The sequence below is a fragment of the Cyprinodon variegatus genome, unplaced genomic scaffold (assembly GCF_000732505.1).
Source record: "Cyprinodon variegatus isolate N-32 unplaced genomic scaffold, C_variegatus-1.0 Scaffold385, whole genome shotgun sequence".
Classification (NCBI taxonomy): Eukaryota; Metazoa; Chordata; class Actinopteri; order Cyprinodontiformes; family Cyprinodontidae; genus Cyprinodon; species Cyprinodon variegatus.
In genome coordinates, this window is record NW_015150838.1 from 468,785 (window position 1) to 486,299 (window position 17,515).

At 38.2% G+C, this 17,515-nt stretch overlaps 1 protein-coding gene across 2 annotated transcripts in view; it reads left to right on the forward strand.

The window, feature by feature from the left end:
- The window catches only part of LOC107092561 (ligand of Numb protein X 2-like), a 30,728-nt gene extending 15,120 nt beyond the window's left edge, over positions 1–15,608 (forward strand). For both annotated transcript variants that reach the window (XM_015387103.1, XM_015387102.1), the window contains exons 3-10: positions 573–766; positions 3,780–3,979; positions 8,724–9,137; positions 10,080–10,229; positions 12,577–12,751; positions 14,275–14,518; positions 14,996–15,154; positions 15,234–15,608. In XM_015387103.1, the coding sequence (XP_015242589.1) occupies positions 573–766; positions 3,780–3,979; positions 8,724–9,137; positions 10,080–10,229; positions 12,577–12,751; positions 14,275–14,518; positions 14,996–15,154; positions 15,234–15,369 (1,672 nt within the window). In that variant the 3' untranslated portion in view covers positions 15,370–15,608. The remainder of the gene's footprint in view (positions 1–572; positions 767–3,779; positions 3,980–8,723; positions 9,138–10,079; positions 10,230–12,576; positions 12,752–14,274; positions 14,519–14,995; positions 15,155–15,233) is intronic.
- Positions 15,609–17,515: the final 1,907 nt, after the last annotated feature.

Consider the following 17,515-nt stretch of genomic DNA (forward strand, 5'->3'; position numbering starts at 1 on the left):
AGTTTCTGTTGAGGAAAACATGTTAATTGTATCAATTAAGTATGAGCAAAAGATTCTCAAAGCAACACATCATTAAATTGTCAGATTTATCTGCAGAGAAAGATGTTTGTCTTTAAGTTGTTGCATCCTCTCAGTTGCAGCATTAGTTTAAATAAACAGGTTTATAATAACTGGGCTTAAGACAAAGGTGCAGGTCAGTTGTCTTCTTTTGCTCAGGCCCATTGTGGTGCTTATCACCCTTGTTGTCAGACATTACGCAGTTATTAAGTCATGGTGCCCTCCCATTACCTCTCTGTGCAAATGATACAAAGTTCAGGACCAAGGGATAAGCAGGAGGCTCAGATCGCTGACTAAATCAAACAAAGCCTGTCACACCAAACTCTCTGCTTTAATCCTATTCATATTGCTTTTCTTAGCCTCCCTTGTTGGCTAAACTTTTTTAAACATCTATTTCCATGGATTTATGTATTATGACCCAATTAGTGTGGTCTCTTTCTGTTTATTTATAGTCTGATATTTTTGTTTCTAAGAATAAAACCTCCTCTCATGTGGTGTCTTTGTGTTTTTCCCAGATGTCCTGTTTTTAAGAGGCTGAGGGAAGAAGCAGAGAAGAGGAAGAGGCCTTCCTGGAATGAAATAAAAGGGCGCAAGGGTGATGGAGAGTCATCTGGAGATGCGAAACATTCAGCGACGCTGTCTCGAAATCCCACCAGGGATCAGTCTGAGCCGGGTCTCATTAATCCTGCTTATGAGGAAATTGACGATGGTACGGACTGGAGTCCTTTCATCAAACATTTCTGTTTCCTGTCAAAACATGTTTAATATGACTACATCTTCCTCTGAATGTGTTCGCATAAGCTGCCTATCTTCCAGAGTGACAGTTGATTGTACTTTAAGGGCTTTTTATTCTAAACGTAGATGGTTGCATCACTGTGAGGAATGAGCAGTCAATGTTCTTAGTTGGAAATGATACTTTTGAGCACAGGTGAATCATCACCTTAGTTGCAGGAACATGTACCAGCTCACAGATGTTTTAACCACACAGTTGCATAATCGGAAAAACCCTTAAAGCAACAGTAGACCCTCATCACAGACCAAAATCTGTCAACACTTTAGAATGCCTCTTAGATTGCAGCAAATTGCTCTTGGCCTATAAAGACCCAAAAGTGACTCATACCTTTTTATTATTTTTTTTGTTTGTGTCAACATGCTAATTCCTTTGATTTACTTCATCTCTCCAGTCTTTGTTAACCACTTTGTCTGGTATCATTGGTGTAAAAATGTCCTTACCGGGCTGTTTCCGTTTCCATTCTGTTATTCCGACAGACCAAAAGGAAACAGATTAGTGACAGGTGAACATGTTTTTACACACAACAAGCCGGATCATGACATCAGATGGCAGACAGTGTTGAAGGTTAAAGCAGTGTGCATAACATGCATAAACCATGGAAAAGCTTCAACCTCCTATCCTGCATCTGCAGTTTACACATAAAGCAACACAGGTCCATTAGGTCAAGCTTCATAGGGGATATGTTTAAACCCCTGCTGAGTGCTGGAAAAAAATGCATGCAGCGAGCTGGAAAATGTGACTGGCTGACACATCACTGGATAATAATTGCTTTGCTTTGCCTGTAAAGGTGAACATTAGTTCTTCCAGGGAAAGGGGGACCATCAGAAGGTGGAATCGGATAACTAACTTTTCGTTTAGGAACTAAATGCTGTTAAAGCCAGATTCTTGAATATTTGATTTTAATATACAAAGAAGAGAAGAAAAAAATCTGCAGCCATTCTGTGATGTCAAATCAACCATGTGGTACTCCTGTTGCCTAGCAGCAAATGAGGGGAAAAAAAATCCTAGAGTCTCATAGAAAAGAAAATATTTTTTTTAAAACTGCATTTCACATGTAAGCTGTTATGAACAAAATCTAAAAGATCTATTTCTACATCTGAAATCTTTGTGTGCATACAGGGACACCATGTTAGTGTTGATTAGGATTATCATACAGCATGAATACCAAACCAGCTCCTGCATATTTCAAAGTAAAGTCATGTTTTTATAGTTTCTAAAATTTGCACACACTTGAGGTATTTGTAGCATATAAGCACCTTTTAGTTTTGAGATAGGGTGATTGTTAAAAAACAAAATTACTTCATTTAACCGTGTTTTGCAACCAGTGTGAGTTGAAGTAAAATGAAAGTGAACTGGGCTGTTAATGTCATCATGCTGTAACCAAAGGTCAACAAACTCCTGTTAAACATTACATAACAGATGATACAGCATCCTGCTATCATATTACAGGTGGTTGGTGGCTGAATGAAAGTAAAATTAAAAGCAAAGTTAATTGAACTTTCATTATCAAGATCTGCTAGGGCTTTCAATAAATTAATATAGATTTATTGCCATAGATATCTCATCAATAGCAGAAAAAAATATGTGAAATACAATTTTTAAAGGAAAGGTTTTAACCTCTTAACTCTTATCATCAAGCTAAGCAAGGATGGCTGCAGGGCTGACCAGTCTTTATGTGTTAAAGGTTATTTTGAAGTGGGGTTATAGTTAAACCATGGCTTTTTTTTCTCCCCTGGTCCTTATTTCAATTTAGTAAAGAAAACAACAATCAGTTATCGATATGGAAAGATATAATAGCTTGTATTATAATAAATTTTTCAGCAGGATTGCACAGCCCAAAGATTCCCCTTCTCATGTCCAACTCTGTCCTTCTTTTGTCTATCTGCCCGTCCATCAGCAGAACAGTCTGAGGCTGAGGGTCTTTATCAGAGACCCAGAGGTGCAGGCTTTTGGATTTGAAGCTGGTACCTGCAGCCTTGTCAGAACACAGGCTTTCAGCTCTAACCACAAGTGCCCCCACCCCCCACCCACCCTTTCTTGTCTGCTTATCATCTTCTCCTGAAGTCTCAGAATAACACGGCCACCTGTATGGTTGATTTTTCTGGGCCCCTACCACCCCAGTTGCCCAGATCCTCCACAAAGATGCCACAACAAAACAATAGTCTTATCTGACCAAAGCATGATCCCAGACTTCTTATAGTTTTTGAAGCAAGTCATTTTATTTTAAAAGCCATCCTTGCAGGTTTTTGTTCTGAGGGGCCCCTTATGCTTTGATGAGCTGCAGTGGATTTACCTTTACACATTCTTCTCTCTTTTTGTTTTTGTCAGAATTTCAGCTCTGAATAATATTTTGATTTTGTTCGAATGCTTTCATTACGACTGCAGGGTTGCTAAAATTCAATTCTAATAATTATGCTAGAGTTTTATTTGTTTTAGATTTTACAACCTAAATCTGAATTACATCCAACTATGTTGGAATTTAAAAACAGAGTTTGGTTTTACTTTATTTGATGAATTTTGAATTGTTTCTCAATGCATTAGCCATGGGTTCTGCAGATTTAGCTTTACATTTTAAGGATTCTTTATTCTTCCCTGACTGCTAAGAGTTATCCATAATCGGAAGTAAAATTTGTATTTTTACCTTTAAACATATTTTGTATTTCTATTTTTTCTAAAAAACAAACAAGCCGTGATATGGAAACAGTAAGCCTCGATAAGAAAATTATAAATAATATTATAAATACAGTAAACATTCTTCATGGAGATATTTCTGTCCAGCTAAGTATGGTTTAAAACTACATCATAATATTTGTCAACAAGCTTAGAATATGTAAAAAAAAAAAAAAAAAAAGGATTAAATTACCTGATTCAAACATAATAAATCCAGCTCTGTTTAATCATTTTTGTGCTCTGGTCCTCTTTCCTGTAGATAACACCCCCCTGCGGTCCAGTCTTGTGGCTGAGGCAAACGTGGTGGAGCTGTTCAGGGATGAGCCTGAGGAGGAGTTAGGCCTCCGTATTGTTGGAGGGAAAGATACACCGTTGGGAAATATAGTGATCCAGGAGATCATCCGGGACTCGATAGCCTCTCGAGATGGCAGACTGGCTCCAGGGGACCATATCCTAGAGGTGGGGTGAAGAAAGATGCTGCCATTACATTTTGTGTAATGTTGTCTTTTTATGTGAGCAGGGTGATCAGACAGAGGGGTTTGGCTTTAGTTTGACTCTAGAGGGCCAATGTCCTGCACCTTTAAGATGTGCCCTTGCACGAGCACACCTGGGTCAAATAGCTGAAGTTCCTCCTCAGCATGAGGTCAAGTGCTCAAGGGTCTTGTTAATTACCTTATTATATGATTCAGTGGCGTAAAAGCAAATGGATAATTAAGCTGGCAGCCCACATTAACTTAAAATGATTGGCAGTATGTGCTTTAGTCAGTATCAAGAGAAAAAACAGGCTGATCAGGACTTTCTATCCTAGTATATATTCTTGAGCAATTTTTGTTTTTGTTTAAATGCTTTTCTGAAGCATGAATCATTCCCTAATATATTTTCTTTGTTCGTGTCCAAGAAGCTAGATGTTTGAAACTTATTCTGATCTGTAGTTTTGTAAAGTTTCTTTAGTTTATTTCTGTGTGAGCAAACTGAACATACTGAGAGGTGGGGTTATGCCAATGCTCCGCCTCCACATGACATACTTTCGCTTTGAGTGGCTAGATGCTATCAGGATATTCCAATTAGTATGTTTATATGACATATTTTTATTCCGACAGGTCATTTTATTATGACTACAAATGTCCGGAAAAACACTACAGTCCACATTATCTTCTGATGCAAACACATTTTAGTAAACTCTTCAATTTTTTTTTCATTTAAACAAACATAGCTACTGTCTAATAACTGCCTGTATGAGACAAGGTTAAGACAAATTGCCTTTCATTGACTTCACACAAATTTAAAAACTAAGAAAAGCTCCTCACTTGAAATATGAATTATGGAAAAAGATAGACTAAAAATGCTCATTACATTATTATATAAAAATATATTGTTTCATGTTTTCTTACACCCTACATGCACATTAGAAGATTTTTTTTATTATTATTATTATTTTTTTTTAAGAGATGTAGACCAATATCATCTATATAGAACTGCTATATTACACTTGCATTTTAGATTTTGCTAGTTTAGCTTCCGTATTTAGATTATTTTAAGAAAAATATTAAAATAAATATTTTAAACTAACTTGATTATTAATTCAAAATGCAAATGCAAAGCCTTCTTCTCAACAGTTTTTAGAATTCAAGCATGTCTATAATCCATTTTTAAACTTTGTACCATTAATGCCCACCATTTATATACATTTTTGCTTCAGCTCTGGTGAGCTTGAAGAAATGAAATCCCGAAAGTTACACAAGAACTATTTTTACACGTATCAGATGGTGCTGATGAGCCATATATAGTCTATCAAGTGCAAGGGCAGAGAGGCTACCATGCATTGAGCAGTGCTGAGCGCTCTATCAGGGTGCACGGGGGCCACATACAGAGCTAAATGCCCCCTAAAGAAAGATTTCTGAGATTTAAACACTGCTGACCTGTCTTACTGTGTTCTCAGATAAATAACTTTGTGCTGAAGTTGGTGGAAGAAAATATTTGGGAGCAGATCTTCATGGCACTGCATACTGCTGCTAATTATTTTACTGGTGCACAATATTGGACCATTCCCCTGCTATTATGCACTTAAAGAGTAGTTGTAGATCTCAGCCTCTAATCTCTCTATAGCAACAGATAGGTTAATGTTGCTAAATGTTTGGGAAGGCTGGCAACACTGGGAGCCCTTGAGCCCTCTTTGGCTACAGAATCTGTTTATCTAGCGTGTTTGTGATTTATGAGGGAAGAGACAGATACGATACGACTGTATTAAAAGAGAGGATTGGGGTTAATGGGGGATCTCTGTAATAAAGGAGTTATTATTTTGGATAGTAATTAATTCCCAAATAAATATTTAAATCTATCACTAATTACATGTGTATGCCTAGTAATACAGGCAGGTGTCCCGCCCATGTGTGGGAAACGCTGCATAGCGTGACACCGCTTATCCCGGGATGGGTTTGAGTGAAGGACTCCAAGCTGTATTCTGAAGATAATGTAAACACTGCTCTGTTTTTCAGTGAGGGAATGGGGGACGGTAGTTCACGATAAACAAGTTTTATTCCCATGGTAACTAGGTGTGTTTTTACCAGGCACAAACACGTCATCTATGAGAGAGAAATTTCACTTGTATTTTGTCATGGTCTGACTCACTGCTTTTGATTTACAAAGAAATGTAATGTGGTGTTTATTCCCCCCCCAGGACACTTTCTTTTCTAAGAAATTCTTCTTATTTTTTTTTCCTTTTTTTTTTTTTTTTGTGAAAAAGGAACTGAAGTTTTCAGTTAAAATTTTTTAAGAGGTTTTAATTATTCCTGGTTTTTACCTCTTATCTGCTTTGTCTGATAAATAACTGCTTAAGCAGTAAATGGCGCTGTAAATATTTCTCGTTTTAGGTCAGTCAGGATTCCTCAAATAATGTCTGATGAAAATATCAGAAAACTGTAATTTCTTAAGTTTAACCAAGGCTTTTGTTGTGTTGGGCACTTATCCCTGCAGCTGCTTTTTTTCATTTTCATATAAGGTCACACAAGGAAGCAGCGTGTTTTGAGGGGTTGCCTTAAAACAGGCATGTCATAAATTAGTCCTCTAGGGTTCTTTCCATGTTTTTCGGCTTTAGCACAGCTGATTCTGATAATTGCAGTTCGGTAACAGCCTGATAATCAGCTATCTGTGGAAATAAGGTGTGCTGAAGCAGTGTAGCTAAACAAGGGCCCTCAAGGGCCGATGTCCTGCAGCGGCCCTTGAGGGTGGACTTTGGTCACTCCTGCCTTGAAATACACCCACAGGTGTGTCTCCAATGAACACCAACCCGGAAGCATACAGTCATGACATCACCCCTGGGTGTTCTCACATTCTTTAAAGGCATAATACTTTTAGTAAGGGATGTTCCAATCCAATATTGGCACAGTAAGTCAGTCCGATGTCAGCCAAAAACAATTATCAAGCTGATAGAAAACACTCCCAATTGTATCTGTGATCACCCCAAATTTTAGGGTTTGTATTCCTTTGAATTTGGAAAAACTAATAACTATATAGTGGGGAAAAGTATCTGCTATACTGCTGATTTTTTGATATACTGAAAAGAAAGAAGGCTTTCATTTTTATCATCGATTTTCTTCAACTGTGACTGAATCTACAACATAAATCCAGAAAATTACGCTGTCTGGTTTTTAACCTATATTTATTGCATGATTTACACATCTGATATTATATGAACCAGTAAGAACTGCAGCTTAAACAGGTCTGTTTAAGAGGCCTGTCTCTTCTCTGTTCATTACCTATATTAAATGCATCTCTTTCAAGACATTATCAGTATAAAAGACACATGACCACACACTTAATCAAACAAACAGACTCTCTACAACGCTCCATAAGACATTTAAGGAGATCAGGGATGAAATAGTAGATCTGTACAAGACAGGGATGGGCTGCAAGAAAATAGCCAAGCAGGTTGGTGAGAATGAGACAACTGTTGGAGCAATTGGAAGAAAATGCAAGATGATGGTCATTCCACCTTTGTCTGGGGCTCCATGCAAGATGTCACATCGTGGGTCACCTGGGATTAAGTTCAGGGTGTGGACTACAAAGTAGGACCTTATCAACGATTTGAATGGTGCTGGAACCACAATCTCAAAGAAGACCATAAGTAAAAAACACTTTGCCACCATGTTTGAAACTTGCAGCCCACACAATGTCCCCCAGCTCAACGCAGCACATGTCCAGGTCATCTAAGGTTTACTACTGACCGTATAAATGATCGAGAGAAGAAAACGGAGAAGACCAAGTGGTCTGGTAAGGGAAAAAATTTGTTTTTTGGTCTGAACTCCACTCAAGGTGTTTGAGGGGAAGAAGGAGGATGATTACAACCCTACCTTCTAACCATGAACAATGAAAGGAAACAACATCTCTTGGTTACTTTTATGGAGCAGGATGATTGCCCCATATTGAGGGCCGGACAGATTGGACCATCTTTCAATAAACTCCTTCCCTCAGTGAGGGCATTGAAGCTGGGTCGAGATCTTCCAGCACGACATATTTAGAAGCACACAGCCAAGGAGGTGCTCCATAAGAATCCTTTGAAGGTCCTGGAGCTGTCACGCCTGTCTCTAGACCTGACCCTAACAGCAAAACCTTTGGATGGAGCTGAAAGTCTAAATCATAGAGATTACTCCTATCAAAGGTTTCTATACTTAATACTAAGTTTTGTTTTTCAGACCTTTAAAATTATTGTCATGCAATAAAATACAAACTGAATACTTTAAAAACAGACATTTTCTGGATTTCTGATGTGGATTTTCTCATAGTCGAAGAGAGCCTATATGATAAAAAATTGTGAAAGTGAGAAACCCTGCAAAATCTGCAGTGTATCAAATAATTTAGGCCGATTTAATATCAGCATCTAAAAGGAGCTTAAAATTAATTTTGAGCAATGTTGTGTTGCAATTCTGAAAATGAAAACATGAACCTGCCAATGAATAGTTTGCTTTCAGGATACAAAACAATGGCTGCAGTTTTTCATTCTTTGTGTTATCACAAAGCTCTTGCCCCTGCAAGGGGCTTACTTTCAAGTTTATTAAAGAGAAACAACCATGGCAATAAAGGCATTTACCAAAGATTGAAACTAAATGAATGCATCTTTATTTAATGGGAGGAAAGTTTGTGGGTCAGTATTCAGCTGTCTTCCCATTGACAGTGTTGTTTCTTCCCTACGGTGTCCTGTTTCCAGGTGAATGACGTCAGCCTGGCTTCAATTCCCCACTCCAGGGCGATTGCAGTGTTGCAGCACCCCTCCCTCCTCAGGCTGACCGTCATGCAGGAGAAAGGCTTCAAAATAAGGGACCAACGGTCGGATCATCACGCCTCCACCTTCACTGCCTCCCATAGTCCTCATGGGAACAGTCCATCCAGTCAAAACCCTGGGAAAGTCCTGCATGTCATGCTAACAAAGACCCACCGCACAGAGCCGCTCGGCATCAAACTTATCCGGAAGTCTGATGAAAGCGGTGTTTTTATCCTGGACCTTTTGCCGGGCGGTTTGGCAGCCAAAGATGGAAAACTCAGGAATAATGATAAAGTTTTGGCCATAAATGGGCATGACCTCATGCATGGTACACCTGAGAGTGCTGCCCTCATCATACAGGTATAGATCTAAAGATATTACTGTCTGGACAACATGTTTTTATGAACAGCCTGCTACTGATTAGAGTAAATTCAATGTTGTCATTGTAGATTGTATCCAACCAGAAACTAGTCAGATTATATAGATATTTACAGAGTATTAGTTATTTGTTAATATTGGTTGAGAAGCTTTTATCGTCATTTGTTTTGTTATAGTCATGGTTGTCATTACTGATTCCACAAAAAGAAATGCCAGGAAAGTTTATCACTAAAGAAATTATAACTATTCCCTCGCAGCAATTACATTTGATATCATTTGTAGAGTCTCTGCAGAACAAATGAGAAAGTGATTGTAAACAAACTGTAAATGTGTATCATTCAATGCTGAAAAGTTAGACAGTACAACTTTAACACCAGGGGATCAAACTTTGCTAAGAACATACCAATTACACTTAATAGTGTGTATTTAGGTGTCTGTGTTCAGTAATGCCCTATATCTATAGTATAATTATCTCATAAGTTAAGTGTAAAATGCAATATAATCCTATCTTATGAATGATAATCTGTCTGCTCACATCAGACCCTAGAGCTCAGTTAATGAGAACAATGATACAACTACTGTACGATTGGAAAACAAAGGCCAGGGTGATGAAACGTGAAAATGAGGGGGAAAAATGATGGAGAAAGTTTTGAAGTCATTTTTAGCCGTATGCATTAGCATAAGAAACACATAAAAACATGTAAAAAGGACAAAAAACCTTCCCTCTAGTAGACCCTACTACTTCTAGTGTTCCTAAAGACAGACTTGTTATGCTCCGGGCAGATTAATGCTAGGAAAACATGGCATTCCAATGACCATAAAGGTTGGAGCTGGAGTATGTTCTGAGCCTTTTTTTAAATCTCACTAAGATGTTAAACTACTAGATAACATTAAAACACATATTTCTTTTTGTTCTGTCTTTAGAACAGTGAAAAGTGTGTGAACTTTGCTGTAATGAGGCCTGCAGAGAATCCAGAGGAAGGAGGAAGCAGCAGCAGAGAGGGCCAACACAGCAGAGGAGTAAGAAGGGCCCCTGAGCCGCAGTACTTCAGACGGCAGACCACCTACTTAAAGGTTATATTAAACATTGGTTTCTTTTATCTGTTGTCCCTACTGTTTTATGTTGTTTCTGTTTGCTATCAGCCTGACTACCTCTGACAGTTAATCACTTCTCTGTTTAAATATATTACTTCTGCATGTTTCTAGAAACTTGTCTGCTAGTAGATTCAATGTATATTTAATTGGCTGTATCGGTTTATATTAATACAAGCCACCCTTTTAATAACCATTTTGAAAAAAAACTATAGGTTTCCCCTGTCACCATGGGAGAGCCTAGGTACTGAAGTCCTGCCTCTTTTTTTTTTTTTTTTACTTAAATAAACAATTTGATAACAAATGGAGATGGACTCCTACCACAGCTGGACAACATTTCATTTTTATTCTCGTATCAGCATTCAGACTCATTAGGGCATTAAGCAATCATTGCCACTCCCTCTATTTTCCATCCATTGCTAAAGTTTTGTTTAACCTTTTGTTTTGTTTTTGCTTTTTTACTAAATGCTTCTTTTTTTTATTGAGACTTTTGTCACATTTCTCATTTAGTAATTTTTATCATGTAAACGGCAATATAGATTCAAATTTTGGAATGAAAAAAATGTAGCACCCTGACATCTCTGTTTGAACTGAGCTCTCAGATTTGCCCCCTGGTGGGCTCCTCCTGCGACAGACAAGAATACGACCGAGCTGGTCTCCTTATGAACATGTGTTTATAAAAGAACTATGTATCTGACCTCATCTGGGTTGTCTGAGTTGGTCTTCCTTTTTCCTGTAATTTGCCCTCACAATTATCCGATGGGTAAACAGCTCCTCCTTGCTGTTTAAAATGAATCTATACAACATTGTGCAAATAAATTATAACCACAAACTGTATTTTTTGGGAAGTGTATGTGGCACACCAACAGGGATTATAGCATGTTTGTGAATTAGAACAATTATATGCTTTGATTTTACATTCAGCTCCCTTTATTCTGTTACCTGTAAATGAAATCCAGTACAACCAGTTTGCTTCCATGCATCTAGTCCAGTCCATCCATGTGTAATTTGATCTTAATGTACACATGTAGACAAAATTGTTGGTGCTCATTGTTTATAAAAAAAGTGAGACTCAGACATTGTTTTTCCAAACATGCTTCAACTGAACGATTTTAGAAAATGAACTCATGAAACAGGCCTTACATCTGTGGGGTTTTCTTTTATTGAAGAAGGGCTACCAATAGTTTTGTCCATATGGATACAGCTTAACTGTGAATGCCTCAGAGCATCAGGGAGATCAAGCAAAAGATCAGGAATTAAGTTGGGGAGAAGTTTGGATAGGATTTATGTTATAAAACAATACTTTAGCTGTCAATATATTTTACAGAATGCTGTTTACTATATTTCTCGACTTATAAACCTGGCAGACTTGCAGCTTCAGCCTAAGAGTACGGATACAAAGTACCGATTAAATGGTGCCATATATAAATGCAGGCCATATTTTTTAGATGTTATTTAATCAGCAAAACATTTTAACCCCATCTATCATTATCACTTTCTGACATTATACATCACTTTGTTTTTATTTGTATAAAACTCAAATAGATAACTTTGAGGTTGGTGGTAATTATGAGGTATGAATAATTGGTGCTCTAAGACAAGATTCTATACTTTTCTGTCTCCTCAGAGTTTGATTTGTTTAGGTATACTGCACACAGTAAGTTAAAGGAAAAGCAGTCCCTCCAGTTTGGGAGGGGGGGTTAAAGAGCAGACACCTGCGTTGGTGAGCGGAGATGAAAGCTCTTCTGTGGGGCCTCCCTCTGTCCTGATCAAAAGACCAGGGGTGCTGCTCACTCTGCCGCCATGGGGCCGCAGGCTTGTTGTTTTTTTGCTTGTTTCTTTGGAAGACCAGAGGATCAAAGCTGGTAACAGTTAGCTTTCACCTGTGGAGTCAAATCTTTTCGTCTTGCTGGGGGGGATGGGTTCCCTGCTGTGGGAAGGAAGAACCCCCGCCTCCCCCAAGCTTCCCTTCTGACAGTTTACAGACTGTGGAGCAAAGAGAAGGCTGGTTGAAGTCGTCATTTTCCACACATCTTTTCCACTACAAGAGCGGAGTGTTGATCCTCACACATTGCTTCTAGCCTTTACCTCTCAGCTCTGTCTCAAATGTTTCACATTTGTCTCTACAAGTGGTCCTCTGAGAGGGATCCGCTTTGTCAAAGGATCCTGCTGAGAATCTGAAAGTTTTTTTTTAATCCTCTCATTAAAATGCATTACAATGTTATAAATTGTGCAGCTCTGTGTCTTGAATAGGTCCAACTGTTTAATATGCAATTTTACCCCAATTTTTTTGCAACCGTTTTATTAAATAATAATTTTTCTTTTATAGGACCCACCAGGTGGCTTTTCATGTCAGGAGAAAACAGTGAGCTTAAAGAAGGAGCCTCGAACCTCTCTGGGCATCACCATAGCTGGGGGGAGGGATTGTCGGAGCAGGCTGCCTGTTTACATCACGAGTGTGCAGCCTGTTGGCTGTCTGCACAGAGACGGCACCATCAAGAGAGGTACAAAAAAAAGGCTTCTACACTTTAATAAAAATAATTTATTTTTTTCAAAGAAATTTACATTGACATAGAGAAATCCGGTTTAACTGTGGTAACTGAAGTGGTTTTCAAATCTAAACGAGCTTCTCTGAGAGAACGAGTGGGTTAGATGGAAACCTGGATTAATAAATGCTGTTAGGAATCAGAGTGCACACAGACACGGCCGCTATGTTTGGAGCGATTATTTAAAAGTTTTAACTTTCTTCTGAATGGGACTATTTATCTTAAGATGTCTACCTTAGAACACCAAAGATATTCTATTTAGATAATCAGCAGAATCATGACTCATGCCCACATAATGTCACCTTGCTGCATTGCTCAATAATAAGCTCACTGACTTTTGCCCTGCTGCTGCTCCTGTGCTTCATTTTAACCCTGAGGTGGTTCTCTGACTTTTAAGTATCAATATGAAACTCAGAGAGTTGGAATTTGATTTGCAACAGAAAACCGTGCTTCTAAATCCAGTATTCACTGACATAGCTCAGTTCATGGTTCTGCCTGTCCAAAGAACCTGTCGCTGCAGTTGTTTATTTGGTCCCTTCTCTTTGTCAACACCTGCTGTTATAAACTTTGGGTTTACACTTAGTCAGTTCTTACTCCATAAAATAAAAATTTTTAATAGAAAAGCACCAATTGATTTGTATATTTCATAAAGTGTTTGGTGTTTTACTTAGTTCATGTTTGTCCTCACCATTTCAAAGCATCAGTTTGTACCTCCATCTTAAAGGGTTTGCTCTGTGTTGGCTAAGAGCCAGTAGTTTAGCTGTCAAAATGCAAAAACCTGTTTGGAGACAAGATGCTGGCTCTGGACTGATCCTTGAACAGCTTTTGTGGATTAATGACAATAGATTGAATAGGAAAAGGGCTATTCTGTCTTTTTGTACTCCTTCTATTCATGGATACACATTGTGTGGCTTAAGGGCCGTTAAACAGAGAGGATGTTAGCTAAAAAAGAGGCCAGCTTCTTTGAAGAGGAGCTGCCTTATCACTATCAATCCGATTGAAATAGAGAAAAAGTAAAATGTACATGTTTTCAGTTAACTAAAGTTTATGTAGTTTTATATAAACAAATTTAAATCTCATGACCATCGGCTAAGGATTTTTACTTTTACCTAATTTTTTTGTGACTTAATACTACATAATTATAAAGAATATATTGTTAAAACCTGCTTTAATATTAGTCGTTACAAATACCGGCTGATTAGGGTATTTGGAGCTGAATGACAGAGTGAGGATGTCCAGATGTTCACTTTGAGCACTTTGGAGTGTTTTACTGAACCAGTGTGGTTTGGTTCACTGAGGGTTAGTATAAAGGCATATTTAAAGAAACTGTGTCATTAATTTATATTAATGCAAATATGAACAATAAAATGCCCGGACGTTCAAATATGCAGGAAAATGCAGCCTGTAAAAACAGGGTCTGGCCTCTGTATTAGAATCCTGCTGAAAACCTTTAAATTAAATGTGAAACTGTTCTTCCATAGGTGATGTTCTGCTGAGCATCAATGGAGTCGATCTGACCCAGCTGACCTATACCGAGGCCGTCTCTGTTCTGAAGGCCCAGACAGCTCAGTCCCAGGTGGTGCTGCGTGTGATCCAGACCCTCTCCGAAGGCGGCGAGGAGGACACAGAGACTGGCAGCAGGGATGACTTTGACCATGTGGATGACCAACGAGAAGAGACCCGTACCTGGACGCCGCTGTGGACTCACTGGCTGGGGTTACCAAGGTAACGCTGGCCCCCTCCCCACCAATCTGTTTTATCAATCTGTTTTGATAAAACAGATTGATTGATAACTGGACATTTTAGTCCGTCCCTGTCCTATTCTCAAAGTCTTCAGTGTTTTACTGCTGCCATTTTTTCCAGAATCCTGACCACTTTTCCTTTAAAATTAGTTTTATAAAAATTAAATGTTTACCAAAAAAAGGGGAAATGAAAATGGACTCTAAGAAACTCTGATCTAGCTTTTTAATTTTTGTGATTTGATCAGAGGTTTTTTTTTTTTTTTTTTTTTTAAGATAAGGTTTAATCTGGATTAAATAATTTATAACAAATTATTTAATCTTTTTTGGCTTGTGTTTTTTTGCCTCTTAAAGTCACTGACCCATAATCACAACCAGTATTTTCCTGTTTGTCAGACTATTTTCGCTGCTTTTAAAAAATGTCTTTACCTGAAAGAATGCACTGTGAATCTTTGTCCCTCAGCCACATGCACTGGTGCAGAGACATTGTCCTACAGAAAACCAATAACGAGAGCTGGGGCTTCAGCATCGTCGGCGGCTACGAGGAGAGCCATGGGCAGCAGCCTTTCTTCATTAAAACTATCGTGCCTGGTACACCCGCCCATTTCGACGGCCGCCTCAAGTAAGCTACACCTTACAATGCTTCCCTAAACCACTGTGTTTTTCCATTCTCCATGTTAATACCTGATGTTTCTCTTCAGGTGTGGCGACGAGATTGTGGCGGTGAATGGAGCTACGACCGTGGGGATGAACAACTCCTCTCTCATCCCCATGCTCAAGCTGCAGAAGAACAAAGTCACCCTGACCGTGGTGTCCTGGCCGGGGAGTCTGGTGTAATAAAAGAAGTTCAAATGAGCACACACAAGTAGCCCTGTTAAGCTGCATTTGTTTAATCCAACCCAATGTCCTTGATTCTTTATTTGACATAATGGAGACAGTCCGAACTGTTAAAGCCGTTTGGGACTCATGTAGAAAATGGATGTACTGCTAAGATGCACAAATGATCAAATTTATATTCAGTATAAACTTGGAAAGAGTAATTCTGTTATTTTATCTACCATCAGTTTCTAGCATATTAAAAATAAAAAGAATCCTGACTATAAACTAATACTAAATTAATCAACAGTTTGTGATTAAGTCTGAAATGAAGACCCATTTGAAAATAATGCAAAATATTTCAAATCAAAACGGTTGTAGGTGAGTGTTTAAAGGGATGGAGTGTTTTTAAGTACTACATGTTCACTTTAAAGGAGCCAGTAGCGTTACAGAACAAAGCAGAATTAAAGCTGCTTGAGTCAAAACATGCACAGATGATGGCACCACATTTGGGTTTATTCCTTTTTTTTTAAGTTTTTTTTTTTATTATTATTCAAATCCAGTAACAGTGAAAAAGCTCACGACTCTTATTGTAAATCATCAACAATTTTTTTTTTTTTTCCATGAAGGTCATCAATTCTTGTTGAGCTTTTTATTTTTTAATTCCCTTTTCTTTTTTTTCTTCCAACATTTTAGCCCCTATTTTAGCACTGTATTTATTTCCTGTGTCTAACTAGTATATTTGGACAGACTTGCAGAAGTGGGTGCCTTGGAGGTATTGAAGGACAAGCCAGAATATAACTGCCTTAAACTGTCTCTCTACCACATCTTGTTTATAGAAACTTAAAGTGGCCTTTTGATTCAAAACAAAGTGGCTTTTTGGAATGTACACCAAGTAATGTGTAAATAATCCTATGCTGTTTAATTTTGTTCAATAAAATCATATCAATCATATTATGGTCTGTCTCATTCCATATGGAGTAGAAATTTAATCTGATTTAGATAATAAAACATTAGATTGTGTAGTGGTCAAGAACTTAAAGATTCTTTATTTCAAAATAAAGATCACTGCAGGAAGTCATGTCTTCTTGCCTAGAAAAAAATATCTGGATCCAGGAGTTGGATAATGAAGCAGAAGATGATCAATATTTTTGAAAAGTGTTGTGCTATGGAGGCCCAGGAAGTGTTCGTATAGATGCAACTCCAGATTTCTGCAGTGCTTTTGGGTTTTCTATCTAGAAACACACCATCTGCATGGAGGACCATCTGTTAACAGAAATGTCATGTGTTTCTTGACTTTAGCCGTTTAAAACAAATTCAGTTTTCCTCAAACTGTTGGATTACAGCTCAGGCTCTATATCTGGGGTTCTGCAGGGAGCGTTTGCTAAAGCCACTAAAACTCCTGGTACCTAGACCCACTTCCCTGCATTTTTTACATCTGTTTCTGCCCCCTGAATAAAATGACTGCATTACCTGCTCAATTATCAATTAATTCAAGTCTGGTGGGAGACCCCTGTGCTGGGGTATCCTGACTCCAGTCTAAAGAGCCACTTTCTTGTAATTGTTTGTTATTCTGTTTAAACACACCTCAAGCAAATGAGAGGCTCCTTACCAGCACCTGAAGCTTCTTTGTGGATGCTTTAAATGCAGGACATCTGATTGGTGAGTCCTGTGGGTTGTTCAATGTCAAATAAACTGTACAGTCTGACCCCTAGTGGTCAAAAAACTGTCCATATGTTAAAATTATTATTTCAGTCCTTATACCTGATGTGCACAGAGTTGTTGTTTTTTTAAGTAAGTAAAAATAAACTTAAGTTTTTGCTCTACACCAATAAAAGAACCATCTGTAGTACAACTGATGGAGTTTATCCAATGTTTCATGAAAACCTTGTAGTAAAAAAAACCCAAACTCTTTCTCACCCACAGTGGCAGTCTCCCCCTTTTTTCCTCAAAGCTCTGCTCCTCTACCAGAGACCTGGGAGCTTGAGGGTTCTGCACAGTATGTTTGCTGTTCCTAGAACTGCGCTTTTCTGGACTGAGATGTCATGTATTTCCAGGGATCTGCTGTATCCACTCCTGAACTTTGACGGTTACTACCTCGAGTTCCCCAATTGCCACGGGTACCACCAATATAAAGATATATTTATATATATATATTTTGAACAAG